Source organism: Bos grunniens, chromosome 11 (assembly GCF_055505025.1).
Source record: "Bos grunniens cultivar Pamir isolate PY7600 chromosome 11, Bosgru_T2T1.0, whole genome shotgun sequence".
NCBI lineage: Eukaryota > Metazoa > Chordata > Mammalia > Artiodactyla > Bovidae > Bos > Bos grunniens.
The window spans coordinates 104,027,186-104,048,339 of NC_141175.1; the positions used below are offsets into that span (position 1 = coordinate 104,027,186).

At 41.5% G+C, this 21,154-nt stretch overlaps 1 protein-coding gene across 13 annotated transcripts in view; it reads right to left on the reverse strand.

The window, feature by feature from the left end:
- The window catches only part of VWA3B (von Willebrand factor A domain containing 3B), a 169,877-nt gene that overhangs the window by 93,826 nt on the left and 54,897 nt on the right, over nucleotides 1-21,154 (reverse strand). For 9 of the 13 annotated variants that reach the window (XM_086328085.1, XM_086328083.1, XM_086328081.1 and 6 more), the window contains 4 exons: nucleotides 16,242-16,420; nucleotides 8,838-8,992; nucleotides 3,593-3,731; nucleotides 2,398-2,529 (listed from right to left, as the gene is read on the reverse strand). In XM_086328085.1, coding sequence (XP_086184211.1) covers nucleotides 2,398-2,529; nucleotides 3,593-3,731; nucleotides 8,838-8,992; nucleotides 16,242-16,420 — 605 coding nt within the window. The remainder of the gene's footprint in view (nucleotides 1-2,397; nucleotides 2,530-3,592; nucleotides 3,732-8,837; nucleotides 8,993-16,241; nucleotides 16,421-21,154) is intronic. The other 4 variants (XM_086328093.1, XM_086328090.1, XM_086328092.1 and 1 more) reach the window with 1 other exon arrangement.

Genomic DNA, 21,154 nt, shown 5'->3' on the forward strand with positions numbered 1-21,154 from the left:
ATATCCAGAGTCTCATAAACATAAGACAAAAATGTCTAGGATTCAGTTGATAAACACTCCTTCATACCAAGAATCAGGAAGCTCTCAACCTGAAATGAAAAAGATGATAGCAACAGCAAGAAGACGGAGATGTTAGAATTATTTGATAAAGATTTTAGAGCAGCTGTGAAAAAAAATGCTTCAACTAGAAATGACCAATGATCTTAAAACAAATGAAAACTAAAAAACATCAGCAAAGAAATAGAAAGTCTCATGAAAAAAATAAAAGACAAGAAGGAGAACCAAGTGGAACTTTTAGAACTTAAAAATACAATAACTGAAATTTTATAAATTCTCTGACCTATGCCAGCTGACCACAGCTCGGTGATATCAGCACACAGCACATTTAGAACACCTGGGTCATGTTCTGAACTGACTTGGTTGATTTCTGGACCAAGTCAGTCCAAAGACTAATAGAGGAATCTGGTGTTCTTGAAAATGAATTTTACACATTCAGCAAGCAAGCAAAGGTACTTCAGTAAAGGTTTCTGAAGAGAACAGAATCACAGTGTAAAAACTGATCTGACATATTTTTAGCCATTTAGATGAGACTGATTCTATTCTTTAGTGATTTTTATATAAAGAGGAACCTGCTAATGTTTTTATCCAATGAGAGTACATATATAACATCCTGTTATCACAAACTCTAAATTAGCACACTCTGAATTAAGATATTTCCCGTTACCTAGAGTCATAAAAGAAACTTCAATGGATAATCCTGGATGTTTAACAAGCTGAGAATAAGTTTAATACTCTTTTCCAGCGTATGGTGGCCAATTAGGACAAAATGTTACAGACATTATTCCTTATAGAACAGATTTCCTCCTCTCGTTATTTATTTATTTAAATTTATTTATTTTTGTTGTGGTGCATGGCCTGTGGCATCTTAGTTCCCCAACCAGGGATCCAATCTAGGCCCTTGGCAGTGAAAGCACAGAGTCCTAACCACTGGACCACCAGGAAATTTCCCCTCCTCTCATTTTAAAAAGAAAAACTTTTAATTTATTCATTTACTTATTTTAGGCTGCCCTGTTGCTGTGCATGGGCTTTCTCTAGCTGTGGAGAGCGGTGGCTCTCTCTTTGCTGTGGTACACAGGCCTCTCGTAGCAGTGGCTTCTCTTGCTGTGCATCATGGACTCTAGAGCTTGAGTTTAGTAGTTGTGGCACAGGGGCTGAGTTGTCCCACAGCATGTGGGATCTTCCTGGATCAGGGATTGAACCCATGTCCCTTTGGCAGGTGGATTCTTCACCAGTGAACCACCAGGGAAGTCCCTTTCCTCTCATTAAAAAAAAGAATCCCAAAGGAACTCCAGAACATTCCAATGATAGTGCAAACCCTGCTCGTTAATACTCAGGGAGCTCCACTAATGGCCATGTGTAGCTTCCTGTCAAATCTGGAGCTCTAATTCAGGCAACGAATCATTTTAAAGTTATTTATGATCCATATTTCGGAGAAGGCAATGGCACCCCACTCCAGTACTCTTGCCTGGAAAATCCCATGGACGGAGGAGCCTGGTAGGCTGTAGTCCATGGGGTCGCTAAGAGTCGGACAGGACTGAGCAACTTCCCTTTCACTTTTCACTTTCATGCACTGGAGAAGGAAATGGCAACCCACTCCAGTGTTCTTGCCTGGAGAATCCCAGGGACAGGGGAGCCTAGTGGGCTTCCGTCTATGGGGTCGCACAGAGTCGGACATGACTGAGGCAACTTAGCAGCAGCAGCAGCATGATCCATATTTGACTTTTTAAGAATAGTCCTTGGTCTCAATTTTAGTATATCTTAAATATGTGGAATGCTATGTGATTCTAAAAAAAGAACTTTTAAAATGAAGGTAAGTTCAAGACAACAGAAAACTTGAGAAAAGGGAAATTCTTCCCAGTAGTCTGTGTAGATATAAACTTCTCCAAGTAAAATAGACCCCTGAAGAAGTGATTTTACCTTTTCATCACACCCTGCTGCCCTATCTCTGTCCTGGCTTTCAGCCCTAACCACTCACATTATACTGTGTATTTCCACAAGTTCATTACTTTTGAACAAAATCCACTGTTTAAAATAGCTGTAATATATCATTTGAAACAAGGATGAAGTCTCAGAAGAAACAAATATGAATGTTTAAGTAAAAAAACTATATTTTGAAATTTGTTTTCATAAACAGGCTGAGACTTGAACTGAGGGCGGTGTTGTCAGTAGAAGCCTATCTAAATGTTAGATATCAACTAAAAAGATTGGATTAACATGACCTTTGTAAGTAAGACAAATGTCTATGTGAAGCCATGGCCATCCTTGGAGTTCAAAGCAGTTTCTTAAGCATTTCTATCCTGATCTCTGTTCTTCTCCCAGACCCAGCCTCTTTCTTACCTTAATGTCTCTAATCCAGGCCTGGGCCCCTTTCAGATTATCCTCATTGATTTCAACAAGTTTTTCCTGCCAAGCACTGGCTTGAGCATCAAACTGCACAAAATTGAATTTCTTTTTATGTTTCAACTGTTCCTGTAAGCGATAATTATTATTTAGCAATAAAAATCATTCAAATGTGAGAAGGGATTAGGACAGGTCATTGTTTGATACATTTTAATCACTATGATTTCTTTTTTCAGTTGTAGAAGCTAAAAATTACATTCAATAGAAAAAAATCAAGTACAAGAGGCATTTAAATAAAATTTACATACAGTTTGGACATTAAACTTTACAAATGCATATATGTATGACCATATATCAGATATATGTAATAAGTTTATATATATATAAAATATTACATTATTTTTCTTTAATACTGACATTAATGATATACTGAATATGTATACTAAATGCAACATGCTTAAAGAAAAAAAGAAATCCAAAATGGTGTCATCACTTTTTGGCAAGGCTATTGTTACAGTTGCAGATTTGTTCACTTGCCTTCCATCAGCCCATACTTCTCCAGTAGAAGTTCATCAAATTAAAAATTGTGTTTTGTATTTGTCAAACATTCCCTGTGATTGTTTTCTATGGTGCATACTCACTTGAATACCACCAACTCGTGACGGTACTCTGACACCCATTTATAGGTGTGGAAACTAGGAGGCAGGGAGTGTTAGCAACCTGCTTCAGGTTGCGCAACTCAGAGGTGGCACAGGTGGAATAAGGACCAGACGCTCCTGACCAACAGCCTGCCCTCCCCCAACACGTCAGTTCTGGGGCCAGTACACGCAGCATCCCTAACACTCATTGGAAATTTAGAATAAACATGCCCAGCTGAAGAGTATCTGGAAAATAACGAAGGCATGTGCATGCCACAGATTTCAGGATAGAGCAGACCTGGAACGATGGACACAGAGATTCACCTAACAGCCTGTACATTACAGGAAGGACCCACTGACCCAAGAATCTACTTGCAAAGAACAGATGACTCGCACTGGCAAAAAGGATCCTTTTTCTGAAGTGGCTTTCCTGTGGGTTTCTAAGTACAAAGCTGGGCTGAGCATCTCTCATAACCACCGCAGGTCATGACTGGTGGAGATGTACTCATGATGCACAGGTGCCCAGGTGCCTGAGGCCTACAGCACCATCTCACCTGTATGAGCTGGATGACCTTGTTCTTCACCAGGTCCAGTTTCCCCGTCATTGAGTGAGACGTGTCGATGAGGATGTAGACACAATCACTAGGCACTTTTCCAAAGAGGCCTTGACTCCCATCCTGTAACCATTTAATCCTGGGGAGGAAATAGTTGAAAGTGAATGGTTAGAGCCTGTGGCACTGAGAGCATCTTCCTAAGAACTTTATGATACATCTACAAAGGAAAATCAATAGGACAGAAAAATAAATCCAATACTGGGCTCCAAAGCCAAAAGTAAATTACTTCCTGTCATCTGATATTTTGAGGCCTTTAGCTATGACTTCACACCATTTATTCTTCTAACCCTGCTGACTGTAGTCAAGCTAGTAATGCCAGCACATTCCTGAAGCTTCAATGAAGCTTATGGATAGAATCAAGCAACCCCAGATCCCAATAATAATCAAGTGCCACTTGTGTAAGCAGGACTGCTTATGTGGTCCATGCTCAGGGTCCCATCACAGATGTAAATGGTTCAGGAAGTTCATGGTGCAGGCAAAGTCTGGAAGAGCGGGCAGGGCAGACATAAAAATACTTGAAATTGAGTTCAGAGTTCAGCAAGCCCCAACAACTAGACTTTATAGGGCAAAACACTGAAGAGAGGGCTGCAAAGGAGAGAAAGCGGGTTGGGGAATGATGGAAAGAGAGACAGAAAAGGACAGAATGTGCTCCAGAGGTCTGCAGGAGGATTCTCTAGAGATTTTGGCTAAGTTACAATCAGGGCATGCATGTGAAAAAACTACTGAAATCAGAGAATAAATCACCAAAAAAGGAGTAGCTGGGCCAATTCCTCAGAGCTTACATAGGCCTGGGAATAGCTCATCTTCCAAGCAGTCAGAGTGGAAAGGCCTCCATAATGTATGTGGCACCAAGTAGAGTCCTCACAAGGGTATTGCTTTAGTAATAGGACCAAATGAATCCTGGACTAAAATGCCTCCTTGTTAGCACTATGCTAACATAACTTAAAAGCAAGTCCCAGAGTAACTTAACTGCACCCCAAGTAACTTATCTGCATCACATAACATACATTTTAAAAATATAACAAAATCCAGTTCCCAATAATGTTACATTCAAAATGTCTAGCATCTAGTAGAAAATTATCAGGCACATAGAAAAGCAGGAAAGTATGATTCATAATCAGAAGAAAAACAGATCAACAGAAAAAGACCTCAAAATGACATAGATGATAGAATTCTCTAAAAAGGATGCTACACAGCTATTATAAACATAACTCATATGTTCAAGAAGATTAAGTAGGAATGGAATGAGGAGAGGAAGGGAAGACATAAAAAAAAATCCTCTGAGGAAAAATATACTGTATGCTATTAATAGTAAAGTAGACAGTAGCAGAAGAAAAGATAAGGAACTTTAAGAAAGACATAGCAATAGTAAACAGTTAAAAAAAAAATACAGGGAGAAAAAGGTTTAAAAAATATAACAGAGGATAAGCCACCCATGGAACACTATCAAGGAGTGTAACATATGTGTAATTAGAAACTAAAGAGGAGGGAAAGGGGACAGAAAAATATTTGGAGAAATATGACCAAACGTTTCCAATTTTGTTGAAAATACACCTACAGATCCAAGAAGCTCAAAGAACCCAAATAGACAGACAAAAAAAAAAATACCAGGACACATCATTATATAATGGCTGAAATCTAGTAATAAAGAAAAAAATCTTTAAAGGAGCCAGAGACAACATAAGAATAATAGATGATTCCTCATCATAAATTATGCAAGTCAAAAGAGAATGGAGAAAAATTTTTAAGGTACTGAGAGATAAAACGGTAAAACTAGAATTCTATACTTAGCAAAAATATCTTCCAAAAATAAAAGTAAATTCAGGAGTTTCTCAGACTAAAACAGCTGAGTAATTCATCAGCAACAGACGTGTGTTGGATCTATACAAAAAGAGTAAAGAGCAACATACATGTCAAACATGTGAATAAGTATAAAATACATTTATTCTCATTTTGAGTCTATTTACAAGACGATAGATTATAATGTATTTCGGGCTTATAGCATAAGTAGAAGTTAAGTGTAGAAGAATAATAGAAAATACCGATAGGGAATGGAAGTTGGAAGACTTTCATGATGTACATGAAGCAATACATTATTATTTTAAGGTAGACTGTGATAAGTTGGGGCTTCCTGGTGGCTCAGGAGTAAAGAATCTGCCTGCAATGCAGGAGCTGCAGGAGACATGGGTTCCATCCTTGGGTCGGGAAGATCCCCTGGAAGAAGGCATGGCAACCCACTCCAGTATTCTAGCCTGGAGAATCCTATGGACAGAGGAGCATGATGGGCTATAGTCCACAGGATCACAAAGAGTTGGACATGACTGAAGCAACTTAGCATGCATGCACATGTGATAAGTTAAAGACTTACATTGTAAATGCTAAAGTAGTCACATCACAACAAAACAAAACAAAGAGGTAGTTAATAAGTCAACAGTGGAGATAAAATGGAATCGTAAAAAAATCTTTCTACAAAAGAAAGCAGAAAAAGTTAAAAAGGGAACAAAGAACATGTGGGACAAATAGAAAACAAATAGCAAGATTTTAAGTTTAAATCCAACCGAATCAATAATCACATTAAATGCAAATGATCTTAACACTCTAATGAAAAGTCAGAGATGGTCAGATTAGATTAAAAATAATATCTCTATATATTCTACCAATGAAAGGCCTAGTTCAATATACAATACATATAGGTAAATGAAAAAGGGTGGAAAAAAGATAAATCCTACAGAAAATAATCAAAAGAAAGCCAGAGTAGCTATACTGATTTTAGACAAAGCAAATTCCCAACAAAGAATTTACCAAAGATAAAAAGGGACATTTCATAATAATATGGGAGCTGATTCATCAGGAGGACATAATGACCACAAGTGTTCATGTACTGGCTAATTGAGCTTCAAAATACATGAAGAACAAAGTGATGGAACAGAAAGAACTGGACAAACACAAAACTATACTTGGAGATTCCAGCACTCTTCTCTCAATAATTTATAGAACAATTAAGCAGAAAATCAGTAAAAATATGGAAGATTTGAATAATACTATCAACAAACTTGAGCTGAGATAAAGTACACTCTACCCAAAGAAAGTTTTTTCTTCATATTCTGGGCCACAAAACAGATCTCAATATAAGAACTGAAATAAAACAGTATTTCTCTGTCCACAGTGAAATTAAAAGCTATCAGAAAAATCCACAAATACTTGGGACACGAAGAACAACATTCCTAAATGACCCTTTGGTCAAAGAAGAAATCAAAGGGGAATTATAAAATGTTTTGAGGTGAATGAAATGAAATACAACATATCGAAATCTGTGACAGATAGCTAAAGCAGTACTCAGGAAAATTTATAAAATTAAATGCTTATATTAGAAAGAAAGGTCAAAAACAGTGATCTAAGCATCTATCTTTAAAAACTTAAACTCAAAGTAAAGAGAAAGGAGGAAATAATAAAGATAAGAGTAGAAATCAATGGCATTCAAAGAAGGAAACCCTACAGAGAAAAAAAAAAATGAGACCAAAAACCAGTTCTTTGAAAAGACTGAGAGGATGGATAATTTCTAGTCAGACTTATTAGAAAACAAAAATGACAGAAATGACCAATGTCAGCGGTAGGTGTATTTAAAGAAATTGAAGGCACCGTTTTAAAAATCCTTCCCGTAGTGACTTCCCTGATGTTCCCGTGGCTAAGACTCTGCACTCCCAGTGCAGGAGACCCAGGTTTGACCCCTGGTCAGAGAACTAGATCCCCTATGCTGCAAATACAGAGTTGCATCCAACAACTAAAGACCCTGCATCCTGCAATTAAAAGGTCCTGCATGCTGAAACAAACATTGAAGATCCTGCATGCCACAATTAAGACTACAACTAAATAGATAATAGTAAAACATTAAAAATAATAAAAAATCAAAAATCTTCTCAGAAATAAAAACTCCAGGCCCAGATGGCTTCAATGGTGAATTCTATGAATATTTAATGGGGAGATGATACAAATTCTCTATGAAGTCTTCCAAAAAATAAAAGGGGAGAGAAAAGTTCCCAACAACCATTGATACTTGGTGGGAGGAGGACAAACAGACCCCAGAGCTGCCAGCTGGGGTATCGTCAAAGCAGCGTCCTTTCCCCCAGATCTGAAATCCAAACTACTCTCCTTGTGGAGTCAACTCCAAACCTTAAGCACTGCAGACTCCAGACACAAGGATTACTGTGTAATCATCACCAGCTGGGTTTTGAGAAACTGGGCCTATGCAGAGCATACATGGGGTAGACAGCTGTTTGCAGCTTGTGACTTTATAACAGAAAACATGGAAAGAGTGAAGAAGCTCGGACAGCAAGTGACTACTGCAGGTTGGGGACTAGACTAAACTTACTATATTTAGTGTCTAGTCTAGTCCAACGAACACATTTGTAAATGGCATTATTATTCCCACTTTATAAATGAGAAAGCTGATACACACAGACACTGACTTGCCCAGGGTCGCGGCAGATGGCAGACTGGGATTAGAATCCAGCTCCATCCGACCTTAGGACTATGTACCTAAGTGGACATGGTCTTCTCAGTCTAGAACTGTCTGCTAGCATTGGGGAGGTGAAAGCATAAAGATGGGTCACCCCATGGAGCTGATGTTGAGGTCACAGCACTAGTACATGAGACTATGAGCATTACCAGATTTTAAGAACCAGCAGGGCTGAGGCCGGGGGTGGGGGGTGGGGGGGACGGGGTCACATGAAATTATTTTTAGCTGATTCCTATAATGTATATATATATTATTTCATTGTATTCAAATGTTTCACAGCATTGTAACAGTTGCTTTGAAATAAAATATTCAAGAGTACAGAGGAGAGGTGTTATACAGTCTTGTATTCACCTGAGGTCCACAAAAAAAAATGCAAGACAAAGCAGAAGCATTCCTTTGCTTCCTACAGTGATGCATAAGCCACATGATAACTACATTTTTGCTGCTTTTCAGCATCTACACTGGCATCAAGGCAGCTCAGAATCTGCATCCTAACATCCCCTTTGGCTATGAACAACCAGGCCAACAGCGAATTGTCAGATGGCAGCCCTGACTTAACAATGCTTACTGGCCATTTCTCTTGACTGAGCTTTAATTTACCAAGCACTCAAGCAAATTTGAATTTCAAGGGAGGCTGGACCACTTGTACCCTCATGCAAGTACACCAACCTCCTCTGGATCTGGGCCAGGACTGCGTGCACTCTTTCACTGAACCACGTGTACTTCTCCTTGGTGATACAGACGTGGACCAAGCTCCCATCCTTCCAGGGAGCGTGGACAAATCTGCTGCAGTATTTCGCATGGACTGTCTTCTTGTTGGTCTCCTGAGGAAAGACAGGACAGAAGCCACTCAGAAACAACTAACAGAAAGCCCCCAGAAGGCACCTCTGCCTCGGCCTTATTTAGACAGCTGCTAGCCCTCACTCCCACTGCAAGATCATTCAACAGTTGGTTCAAGCAAACACGTACCACAGCCTGCTCCATACGGAGCCCTGTGCTGGATGTCATGAATGACAGTCAGAAAGACATGTGCAATCTCATCTGTGCCCCCAAAGAATCTAATGTTTCCAGCAAGGAGACACCAAACACACACAGTGATTCATACCCACATAGAAAGTAGCAAGGCAGAGTACCAGGCACCCAGTACCTGGTCCTGGGTTGAGACTGTAATGATTGGACAAGTTCTGGCAAAGAAGAAAGAGTTCACAGTGGACTGGAGGGTCAAGGAGATCCACAGGAGGTGGACTTGAGACACTCCAAGCCTCTTTCCATTGTTACTCCCAGCTCCAAATGAAGAAAGCACCCAAAAACCCCATCCCACATCCAGCACCCACTCCTAGACATACAGAACGGGTCCAAGCACAAAAGCTTCCCGCAGAGAGCTTTCAGAAGGCTGTTTCCGTCACTCATCCCACCAGCTTATAAATGCAGTAAGCACCACTCCACCAGGCCCTCTTCTAGGGACCAGGACAATCCATAAATGAAGACCAAAATTCCTACCTCTGTGGAGCTCACATGACCAGGAAAAGAGCCAGATGATAAAGCAATAATCATGTAGCAGATTAGAGGATGACAAATGCTAGAGAGACAAATAAGGCAAGGAAGGAGCAGAGAATGCCAAGGGACAGGGGAAGGGTGGGGGCAAGTTGAATCCTAGAAGGGGAAGCCTCAAAGAGAAGGTGAAATATGAGTGACACCCGAGGGAACAAAGCGTGTGGCCATTTGAGGGTCTGGGGGCAATCTGAGGACACAGCCAGGACAAAAGCCCTGAGGTAAGCGTTTGCCAAGCAAGTCTGTGGACTTTGAGGAAGGGCAGTGTAGCTGAAATACAGCGAGTGAGGCAAAGAGCAAGATGAAGCTAGAGGAGCGGGAGGAGGAGGAGGGCCAGGAAGCAGATGCTGTAAAACCTGCTCACTGATGGAAATGACCCTGGCTTGCCCTCTGAGTGAAAAAACGAAGCATCCAAAGGCCTTAAAGTAAATTCATAGTGACAAAAATTTTTAAATTGAGATAAAATTGACATTTAGCATTATAATAATTTTAGTGTACAACACAGTGATTTGATATATGGATCTACTGTGAAATGATCAAGAGGGATTTTAGGAGTCAAGGAGGAATGGAGGGGGCTCAGAGAAGGGAGGCAGAATCCAGGGGTCCAGGGATGACTGATGGGAGCAGGGTGGAAGCGATGATGGGATCAGTGCTGATGCTCCCAAGGCAGGCGAGAAGGGGAATTGTGTCTCCACTGCAGTGCAAAGAAGGGAGGAGGAACACGTCGTCTCTCTCAGTCTGACCACGTGCTCCCTACTCTGAACCCCATCACGATGCAGTTCTCAACTTTGCTTCATGCATTTCCAAATGGAAACACACGAGACCAAAAGTTATGTGAAAACAGGTGTCCAGCACCAGAATGTCCAAATGGGGAAAGCCCAGTGTTGAGAGCCCAGCAGATCTGAATTCAAACCTGGTCTCTACCTGCCACGAGATCTCAGGTAAAGTCATCTAACCTCTCGAGGCCCTGGGACTTCATTTTCACATCTTTAATATGAGAGCACAAATATTTACCTTGTATATAAAGCAGGTAGGTATTTCATAAATGCTCCTTTCTGACCCACAATGTTTGTGATGAAGAAAACATGGAAGGCAACATCTAGTGGGCATCTCCTAAAGTGCCAGGCATGGTGCTCAGATATGTGATTTTCAAATTTAGACTTTACACCAACCCATGTTACAGATGTGGAGAGAATCAATCAGGTTAAATTATCTGTTCAACAGCTCATATTTTGTAACTGGTAGAAACAGTATTTTGGAGAAGGCAATGGCACCCCACTCCAGTACTCTTGCCTGGAGAATCCCAGCGACGGGGGAGCCTGGTGGGCTGCCGTCTCTGGGGTCGCACAGAGTCGGACACGACTGAAGCCATTCAGCAGCAGCAGCAGCAGCAGAAACAGCATTTACACCCAGGTCTTCTCATTCAAATCCAGAATGCAGTTAGAACCTTACATGGAACAACTGACTGGTTCAAAATTGGTAAAGGAGTATGACAAGGCTATATATTGTTATCTTGTTTATTTAACTTCCATGAAGAGTACATTATGCAAAATACTAAACTAGATGAAGCACAAGTTGGAATCACGATGGCCAGGAGAAATATCAACAATCTCAGATATGCAAATGATGCCACTCTAATGGCAGAAAGTGAGGAGGAACTAAAGAACCTCTTATGAAAGTGAGAGAGGAGAGTGAAAAAAACTGGTTTAAAACTCAACATTCAAAAAACTAAGATCATGGCATCCGGTCCCATCACTTCATGGCAAATAGATGGGGAAACAGTGGAAGCAGTGACAGACCTTATTTTCTTGGACTCCAAAATCACTGCAGATGGTGACTGCAGCCATGAAATTAAAAGACTCCTGGGAGGGGGTTCAGGATGGGGAACACAAGTACACCCATGGCAGATTCATGTCAATGTATGGCAAAACCAATACAATATTGTAAAGTAATTAGCCTCCAATTAAAATAAATAAATTTATATTAAAAAAAAGACTCCTTGGAAGAAAATCTATGACCAACATAGATAGCATATTAAAAAGCAAAGACATCACTTTGCCAACAAAGGTCCTTAGAGTCAAAGCCATGGTTTTTAAGCAGTCATGTTTGGATGTGAGAGTTGGACCATAAAGAAGGCTGACTGCCGAAGAATTGATGCCTTCAAATTGTGGTGCTGGAGAAGACTCTGGAGAGTCCCTTGGACAGCAAGGAGATCAAAGCAGTCAGTCCTAAAGGAAATCACTGGAAGGTCTGAGGCTAAAGTCGAAGTTCCAGTACTTTGGCTACCTGATGTGAAAAGCAGACTCACTGGAAAAGATGCTGATGCTGGGAAAGACTGAAGGCAAAAGAAGAGGTTGGCAGAGGATGAGATGGTTAGATAGCATCATCCACTCAATAGACATAAATCTGAGCAAACTCTGGGAGACAGTGAAGGACAGGGAAGCCTGGCATGCTGAAGTCCATGGGGCTGCAAAGAGCTGGATATGACTTAGCAACTGAACAACAACAGAAGTAGCACTTACACTTGGGTCTTCTTGTTCAAACCGGGTATACTTTCTACCATACCACATTGCCTGGCACATAGTGAAGGCTCAATAAATATTTGTTAGAGGAATAAGTGATGAGACTAGACTGAGTTTCTGAACATCAGGGCTGGCTTTGTGCTCAAGCAGCATAAGGAGCCATGAATGCAATGTGACTTCATAGGCGCCCCAAAATATTAAGTTGTTAGACTTTGCCTGAAATTCCCTATTAGAAAAGTACTTTTGTTTTCTCCCCTCACCTTCTCATCCATCTTAGAAATGCTTCATAGCAAGGCCTTTTTTGTCATTTATTTCTCAGTGTCTTGATTTCCTGGTTCTCTACCTACAAAGCAGTTTTTATAGTTAAAAGTTTATGGGGTTCTGCCCAGTGGGAGTCTAGGGTAACCCTAAATAATCAGTCTCAGTTTTAGGTATAAATCCTGTTTCAGATATGTAGCCCCAAATAATACTAAAAGCAAAATTGTCCCTTTCCCATCAGTATTGGTGACAAAGGATAGCTGTACTGCATTTTACAGCTATACTGTATTTTGTAGCTATACTGTAAAAGCTATTCTCAACTTTTACTATATTAGAACTTGCTAGCATCAGAAATTTGAGGCAAGATTCCCCATTTATAAAGCCAAATTCTTCAAACCATGCTTTTAAATTTCATTTAAATTTGTCAAGAAAGAAAAGGAGAAAATCAGAATTAGAGAAGACCTATGTATACCACACTATAGGGAGCTTGCAGTAAGCTATGTTCAAATTGACAGGAATCCACATTTTTCAATATTCAGGGCCTAATTATTTTAAAGATGAAAATGTGATTAAGTATGATTTCCTGAACTAATAATGTTACTGAATAATATCTACAGAATCAGAAAACTGAGCTGGGGGAGGAAACCCACAAATGAGATTTCCCTGCAATGTACCAATTACTCTGGATCCCAACATGTAAGTCAGGAAACAAGTCTTGCATCAATTCTGTATTTTTTATAATTCAATTTTAGTATTTTCCTCTTGCAGCTCATTCTAAACACACAGCAGTAAGAAGGCAAAAACAACATCATGTGGCTAACGTGGCCCCAAAGAAAAACAGTGCTTCCTTGGGAGGAAATGTGGAATCCAGGGCCTAAGAAGGAGTGTCAAAGGGACTGGAGTTTTGCCTCAGTAGGACTGAGAGACACTGCAGTGATGACCCTGACACTGAACCACAGTCTCAGAGGACACATAGAGGACATGACATTCCCTTTCCTAGCAGTCTCTGCTCAGCTGCCATGACTGGCATGGCTGCTCTGTGACTTGCATTTTAGCTCTCGTTTCAGTGCATTCCTGGGTTGGGAAGATCCTCTGGAGAAGGGATAGGCCGCGCACTCCAGTATTCTTGGGCTTCCCTTGTGGCTCAGCTGGTAAAGAATCTGCCTGCAGTGTGGGAGACCTGGGTTTGATCCCTGGGTTGGGAAGGTCCCCTGGAGAAGGGAAAGGCTACCCACTCCAGTATTCTGGCCTGGAGAATTCCTTGGACTGTATAGTCCATGGGGTTGCAAAGAGTTGGACATGACTTTCACTCACTCAGTGTGGACCTGGATTTTAACCACCTTCTAAAAGAGATTTCCCGGAGAAGGCAATGGCATCCCACTCCAGTACTCTTGCCTGGAAAATCCCATGGATGGCGGAGCCTGGTAGGCTGCAGTCCATGGGGTCGCTAAGAGTCGGACACGGCTGAGTGACTTCCCTTTCACTTTTCATTTTCATGCATTGGAGAAGGAAATGGCAACCCACTCCAGTGTTCTTGCCTGGAGAATCCCAGGGACGGGGGAGCCTGGTGGGCTGCCGTCTATGTGGTCGCACAGAGTCAGACATGACTGAAGCGACTTAGCAGCAGGAGCGGCAAAAGAGATTTCCATCAGTTTTACAAATTTACAATAATCATTTTATCCTGATGTTTCTGTTTCATATGGAGACCTTTTAGTCTTTCCATAATTCTAAACATTGGATAGCCTTCTTGGTCCTGTTCTACACACTAGCATTTCTCAGTGTGACCCACGGACTGGCAGCTTCAGTATCATCTGGCGATTATTATAAAGGCAGATTCTTGGGCCTGGCCTCAAACCCAGTGACTCATGCATGCTAAGGGTTAGAAGCCACTTACACATATACAATGGAGTATTACTCAGCCATTAAAAAGAATGAAATAATGCCATTCGCAGCAACATGAATAAACCTAGAAACTGTCATACTTAGTGAAATGAGATAGAAAAAGAGAAATATAATATGACGTCACTTAATATGTGGAATCTACAAATAAATAATACAAATGAATGTATTTACAAAACAGAAACAGACTCAGGGACTTCGAGAACAGAACTTATGCTTAAAGGTGGTGGTGAGGGGAAGAATGGAGGGAAGGGATAGTTAGGGAATTTGGGATCATCATGTACACACTGCTGTATTTGAAATGGATAACCAACAAGGACTTCCTGTGTACCACAGGGAGCTCTGCTCAATACTATATGGCAGTCTGGATGGGAGGGGAGTCTGGAGGAGAATGGATACATGTATACGTATGGTTGAGTCACTTTGCTCTTCACCTGAAATGATCACAACATTGTTCATCAGTTATACTCCAATATAATATAAGCTTAAAAAATAAAATAAAGGTTAGGCGCCACTACTGCAGATCATTATCCTTCCAGCCAGAGTTGGGCACCTGGAAAAGCTACATTCCTTTCAGAACCATTGTCACAATGGAACTGCAGCTTTCAGAAATTTACAGTATAGCCCCTTCCCATGCTATAACCCCTTAGCGAAAATAATTTTATATTTATTGAAAATCCACTAAATGCTGGCTGGTAGTCACTTGCCAACATTCGTTGGATCATGGAGAAAGCAAGGGAATTCCAGTAAAACATGTACTTCTGCTTCATTGACTAAAGCCTTTGACTGTGTGGATCACAACAAACAGTGGAAAAGAGATGGGAATATAATACCACCTTACATGCTTCCTGAGAAACCTGTATGAGGGTCAAAAAGTAACAGTCGGAACCACACATAGAAGAACTGACTGGTTCAAGATTGCAAAAGGAGTATGTCAAGGCTGTGTATTGTCACCCTGCTTATTTAACTTACATGCAAAGTACACCACGTGAAATGCTGGGCTGGATGAAATCACAAGCTGGAATCAAGACAGCTGGGAGAAATATTAACAACCTCAGACATGCAGATGATATCATTCTAATGGCAGAAAGCAAAGAGGAACTAAAGAGCCTCTCGATGAGGGTGAAAGAGAGTGAAAAAGATGGCTTGAAACTCAGAATTCAAAAAACTAAGATCATGGCATGCAGTCCCATCACTCCGTGGCAAACAGAAGAGGAAAAATTGGAAGCAGTGACAGATTTTACTTTCTTGCTGTCCAAAATCACTGCGGACAGTGACTGAAGCCAGATGCTGCTCCTTGGAAGGAAAGCTATGACAAACCTGGACAGTGTATTAAAAAGCAGAGATATCACTGACTCAATGGACACGAATTTGAGCAATTCTCCAGGAGATAGTGGAGGACAGAGGAGCCTGGCATGCTACAGTCCAGGGGGTTGAAAACAGTCGGACACAACTTAGTGACTGAGCAACAATAAGTCACTTGAATAATGTATCTTCAAGATGGTGACAATACAAGAGGACCGTAGAAATGCCTGCTTTGGGGAACATTCACCAGCAGTTTCTCTCTTCCATTCAATATGGGGAAAACAAAGGGTTTGTTTTTTGACACAATGCCTAGATTTCTACAACTCCTGGTTTATATATAATTATTATCTAATTCACTTATATCTAGAAGCCATTCTCAGACTTGATCTCCACTCCCACAAGTATCATTCAGAGAAGTATAAGGCAGAGAACAGGAGTATCCTTCACAGACAGGCAACCTTGGTCCTGCCCTGGGTCCAACCCTGGTCCTCAATGCCCCACTCAGGGCAGCCCCAACCTAGGGGTTCGCTTCACTTACCGCACTGGTCTGCACCGACTCGTTCTCTGGTTTGGATTTTATATCAACAACTCCATCAGCGTGGCGGAAGGAGCAGTCAGCAATGACGTTGTAAAACGACAGCTTCTGGGCTTTCAAACCATATTTCTGAAGCCACTTCTCTGAGTCCCAGGCGTCTTCTGGATTTGACTCATGTGCTCCTAATTGCAGTTGTGGAATCACAGTTCATCAGACATTTATATTACGCAAGACTTTCATAGGACATCCTCAACTTAGTATTTTTCCCAAGCTGAAACATATTCCTTGTTAGCTCACATTTGTTGCAGAAGGCACACTTTCCAAAAGCAGGACTAGCAGAGAACTAGTTCACAAGACTGGAAGGCAGGAACCTGCTACTTTTCATTTCACTTCCTCCATTACTTAAGTTGCCTGGACCCATGTGTGGGCGGAGGTGGCTGACAGACAAGGCAAGGTGTCAGCAGAGCATCAGACTTGGGGTCAGAGCTCTGGGTTCAAGTCCTGACTCCATTACTTACTAGCTTGGGAAAGTTGCCCAAACTTGGGTGAGTCACTCCACTTAAACTCTCTGAGCTTCAACAGAATTCTTCACCTGCAGATGGCATCTGCTTGGCCTTTCTAAGCAGGTTGAAGTTATTCAATATGAAAAGTTATGTGAAAGTGTGTTGTAATGAAGAAGGAGGAGAAGGAGGGGCAGGAGCTCCTGTGTTAATATGGTGGATTTATCCCGGATTCAGAGCCTGGATCTCAACGCTATGGGCTCAGGAACCTCCTGTCAGCTCAGGTGCCTGAAGCTGTGTCTGTGACTCACCTTAGGCTCATAGGATCAAGTCTAGCAAGAAGGTCAATTGCCCGAATATCCTTAGCCTTGGGCACATTCCCTTGCTGTTTTCCAAAGCTTACCTGTACTCTGTAAATGTGAGGAGATGTTATGCTTCCTGAGCAGAACACCTGGGTAGCCAGTTTATCATACTAACAGCGAAGTACTTACAATGTGCTCAGAAACCCTACCACCACCTAAGGAAAGTTGGGTATCTGTGGGTGGGCATAGAGGAGGCATGGGTGTCTTAAGCTGGCCCCTGAGAGCTAACTGTACCCCTTTCTTCCAGACTCCATGCTCAGTGGTGGCACATGATGAAACTGAACAAGCTGGAAGCATTTACAAATGTGAAAATCAGTGTATGCTACAAATGAGGGCTTTCTTATTCCAGAGAGGGGCTGATAACATTTCTCTACACGCCCTTGGATGGAAGGCAGAGAGGACCCTGAGCTTTTACCCCTAGTGGGACCTAGGGAGGACTGGGAGAAGGTGCTAGGCAGAGAGGTGGTTTTAAAACAGGCACTACCACATATTAGGTCCACTAGCCCTACAGTTTTGGAGAAGGAAATGGCAACCCACTCCAGTGTTCTTGCCTGGAGAATCCCATGGACGGAGAAGCCTGGTAGGCTGCAGTCCATGGGGTCGCATAGAGTCGGACATGATTTAAGTGACTTAGTAGTAGTAGTAGCCCTACAGTTACTCACTTGGATCAGCCGTTCTCAACTTTGCACACTGGAATTCTCTGATGCCTGCCCCCACACGCACCATGCATTAGATTCTGTTTTAACTGATCTGGACATTGAGATTTTCAAAGTTCCCTAGGTGATTAGCCAAGCACTAGGGTAAGAGGAAGAGAGCTTTCTAAATTAAGATTTGGTCATCCCATCATTTATGCTTCTACCAGACTTAAATTATACTTTTAATTAAAAAGTAGCATTCAATGTTGGGGAAATAAAAATATTACCCATAGTTATCCACTACTATATCTAAGGAGATATATAATTAGAATACTATATGAAGAAATAAAACACTTGAGAGTCAATTATTTTTCAATAATACATGAAGGCTCTGTCCATTCATGTTATACTTGTCCTCAAATTCTAATAGAACAACTTTTAGAAAATTAACTCTGAAACCTACTGGGGCTGGAACTTCTCAAAGAAGCTTGATTTTGGCTTTTGAACTTTAATCCAATCTGGCATCAAAAGCCCCTTTGGGCACCATCCCCAATGCCAGTAGTTGGTTTCTATATGGTTCATAAAGTGTCTTTTCACCCCGAACAGGGAGCTGAAATCAGAATTTTCCCAGAGCTTTGGGAAGATCCTGAGGTTCTCCTGCATCACACGGAAATAGCCTAAAGAGACTGGAGCCATTTTGGTGACTAGGGTCAAGTTCCTTGAAGAAGTCCTTTTGTTGTTGTTCAGTCACTCAGTCATGTCCAACTCTTTGTGACCCACGGACTACAGCATGCCAGGCTTCCCTGTCCTTCACCATCTCCTGGAGCTTGCTCAAACTCATGTCCATTGAGTCGATGATGCCATCCAACGATCTCATCCTCCGTCACCCCCTTCTCCTCCCTCCAATTTTTCCCAGCATCAGGGTCTTTTCCAATGAGTTGGCTCTTCACATCAGATGACCAAAGTATTCACGTTTCAGCTTCAGTATCAGTCCTTCCAATGAATATTCAGGACTGATTTCCTTTAGGATGAACTGGTTGGATCTCCTTGCAGTCCAAGGGACTCTCAAGAGTCTTCTCCAATACCACAAATCAAAAGCATCAATTCCTTGTCACTCAGCCTTCTTTATGATTCAGCTCTCACATCCATACATCACTACTGGAAAAACCATACTTTGACAAACCTTTGTCGGCAGAGTAATGTCTCTGATTTTTAATATGTTGTCTAGTTTTGTCACAGCTTTTCTTCCAAGAAGCAAGCATCTTTTAATTTCATGGCTGCAGTCACTGTCCTCAGTGATTTTGGAGCCCAGGAAAATAGTCTTTGACTGTTCCCATTGATTCCCCATCTATATGCCATGAAGTGAATGAAAGTGATTTTTTCTAGAAATGCTGGGCTGGAGAAACCCTTTGAATGTTTTTCTTCAGTTATTGTTGATTACAGTCTAAGACTTTGTCTCTTTACTCCTTCTTTATTCTCTTCCCTCCTTTATGATCAGTAGGTACAGTAGGAAATAAACTTCATTCAGTTATTTCCAAAGCAACATACACCCTATCACAGGCTCTGCTCTGTTTTGGGTTGTCGTCTTTTAAAAAGACAGGAGTCCTTTATCAATGATAAATTCAAGCTGATCAGAAAAGAACTTCCTAAAAACACATCAATCCAATTCTAAGAAGGGATTTTATAGAGCCAGAGACTAAGTTTTGACTGGTAGTTCCACCCAGGACCAGGCACTGCAGTCAGCCTGGGGGCATGATTCAGGCTCCCAATTACCCTCTAAATGGAGGTTGGGAGGAAGACCCCCAATAACTTGAACCTTATCAAAGAAAGAAGGGGCAGTCAAGCAGGCAAAAACAAAGAGCCCAGGTACTCCAAAGCTGAAGAAAGGAGAGAAAGGGGGAAGTCTTTTCACTTTCAGTGCTAATTACACCACCAACACCTGAGCCTCATATCCCAGGGAAGGGAGAGGAGAGGGAGTCATCTGTTGATTAGAGTCACTTACTAAGAGGGCCTTCCGATTCCCCTGTGGTTATCTTAATTAAAAATGCTACATAAATTCTCACCTATGGAGCTGAGTATAATACCTTCATTTATGATGGAGATGTGACCTCACAGCACATCCTGATTACTCGGCTTTACCACTCCCCATGACCAATCTCTTAAAGATTCTCCCTCATCCATGGGCAGGAGAATCACATGCTAGATCACATATATGTCACAAGATTAACTTACCTGGCCTCCCTGTCCTACTTAGCCTGCCCACAGAGCCTGACTGAACCTTTCAGCTTTTCCTCGTCCTTTGACACTGAGTTTGGTATTTTGAACCAAGCATTCAGAGTCCAATCTTGGCATGACTACACAACATGATTAATCATCTCTAGTGAGTCTTAAAATGGCTGTGAAGGTTATTCCAAATAAGGACTTCCTGAAATTTTTTGAGCTGAAGTCTTGAACGTTTTGTGAGAAAAGTCATAATCTTGTTCGATTGCCGTAACTGGCATACACATACATAGAATGCTCAGATGTGCCAACAACAAGTCTTGAAACAGTTTAGCACCTCAGGAATGATGCATATTCTTAAAAAAAATTTTTTTTTTAAATTTTTTGCCACACCACACAGCATGTGGGATTGAACCCATGCCCGAAGCTCTAAGTTTTAACCACTGGACCTCCAGGGAAGTCCTCCACATCTCTTTTACTTTATTTATGAATAGCTGTGTTAAGGTATATTCATCATTGATAACAATAAACTATACACATTAAGTTCTGACATATGTATGCTTAGGTTTATGTCAATCACTTTGGTATTTGTTGTCTATTGGCACCATCTGTCCTTTGTTCTTTGTTTTTTCCAGATAGCACTTTAAAAAAAATTATTATCTATTTATTTATTTAGTTGCGTTGGGCCTTTGTTGCTGTGTGCAGGCTTTCTCGAGCTGTGGTGAGCAGGGGCTACTCTTCGTTACGGGGCACAGGCTTCTCGTAGTGCTGGCTTCCCTTGTTGCAGAGCACGGACTCTAGGACGTGTGGGCTTCAATACTTGTGTCACATGAGCTCAGCAGTTGTGGTGCAAGGAGACTTGGCTGCCCACAGAATGTGGAATCTTCCCAGACCGAGGATTGAACCCGTGTCCCCTGCATTGGCAGGCAGATTCTCATCCACACCAGGGAAATCCCAAGACAGCTTTTGGATTGAGTATTTTCAATTTCTAGTTATCTTGTTTGTTGGCTTGTTTTGTTATTCAGTGGGTAATTTATTTATAGTGAAAAGTGAAAGTGAAAGTCGCCTCCACCTCTTTGTGACCCTCCAGGCCAAAAGGCCTGTAATTCTCCAGGCCAGAATACTGGAGCGGGTAGTCTTTCCCTTCTCCAGGGGATCTTCCAAACCCAGGGATCAAACTGGGGTCTCCTGAATTGCAG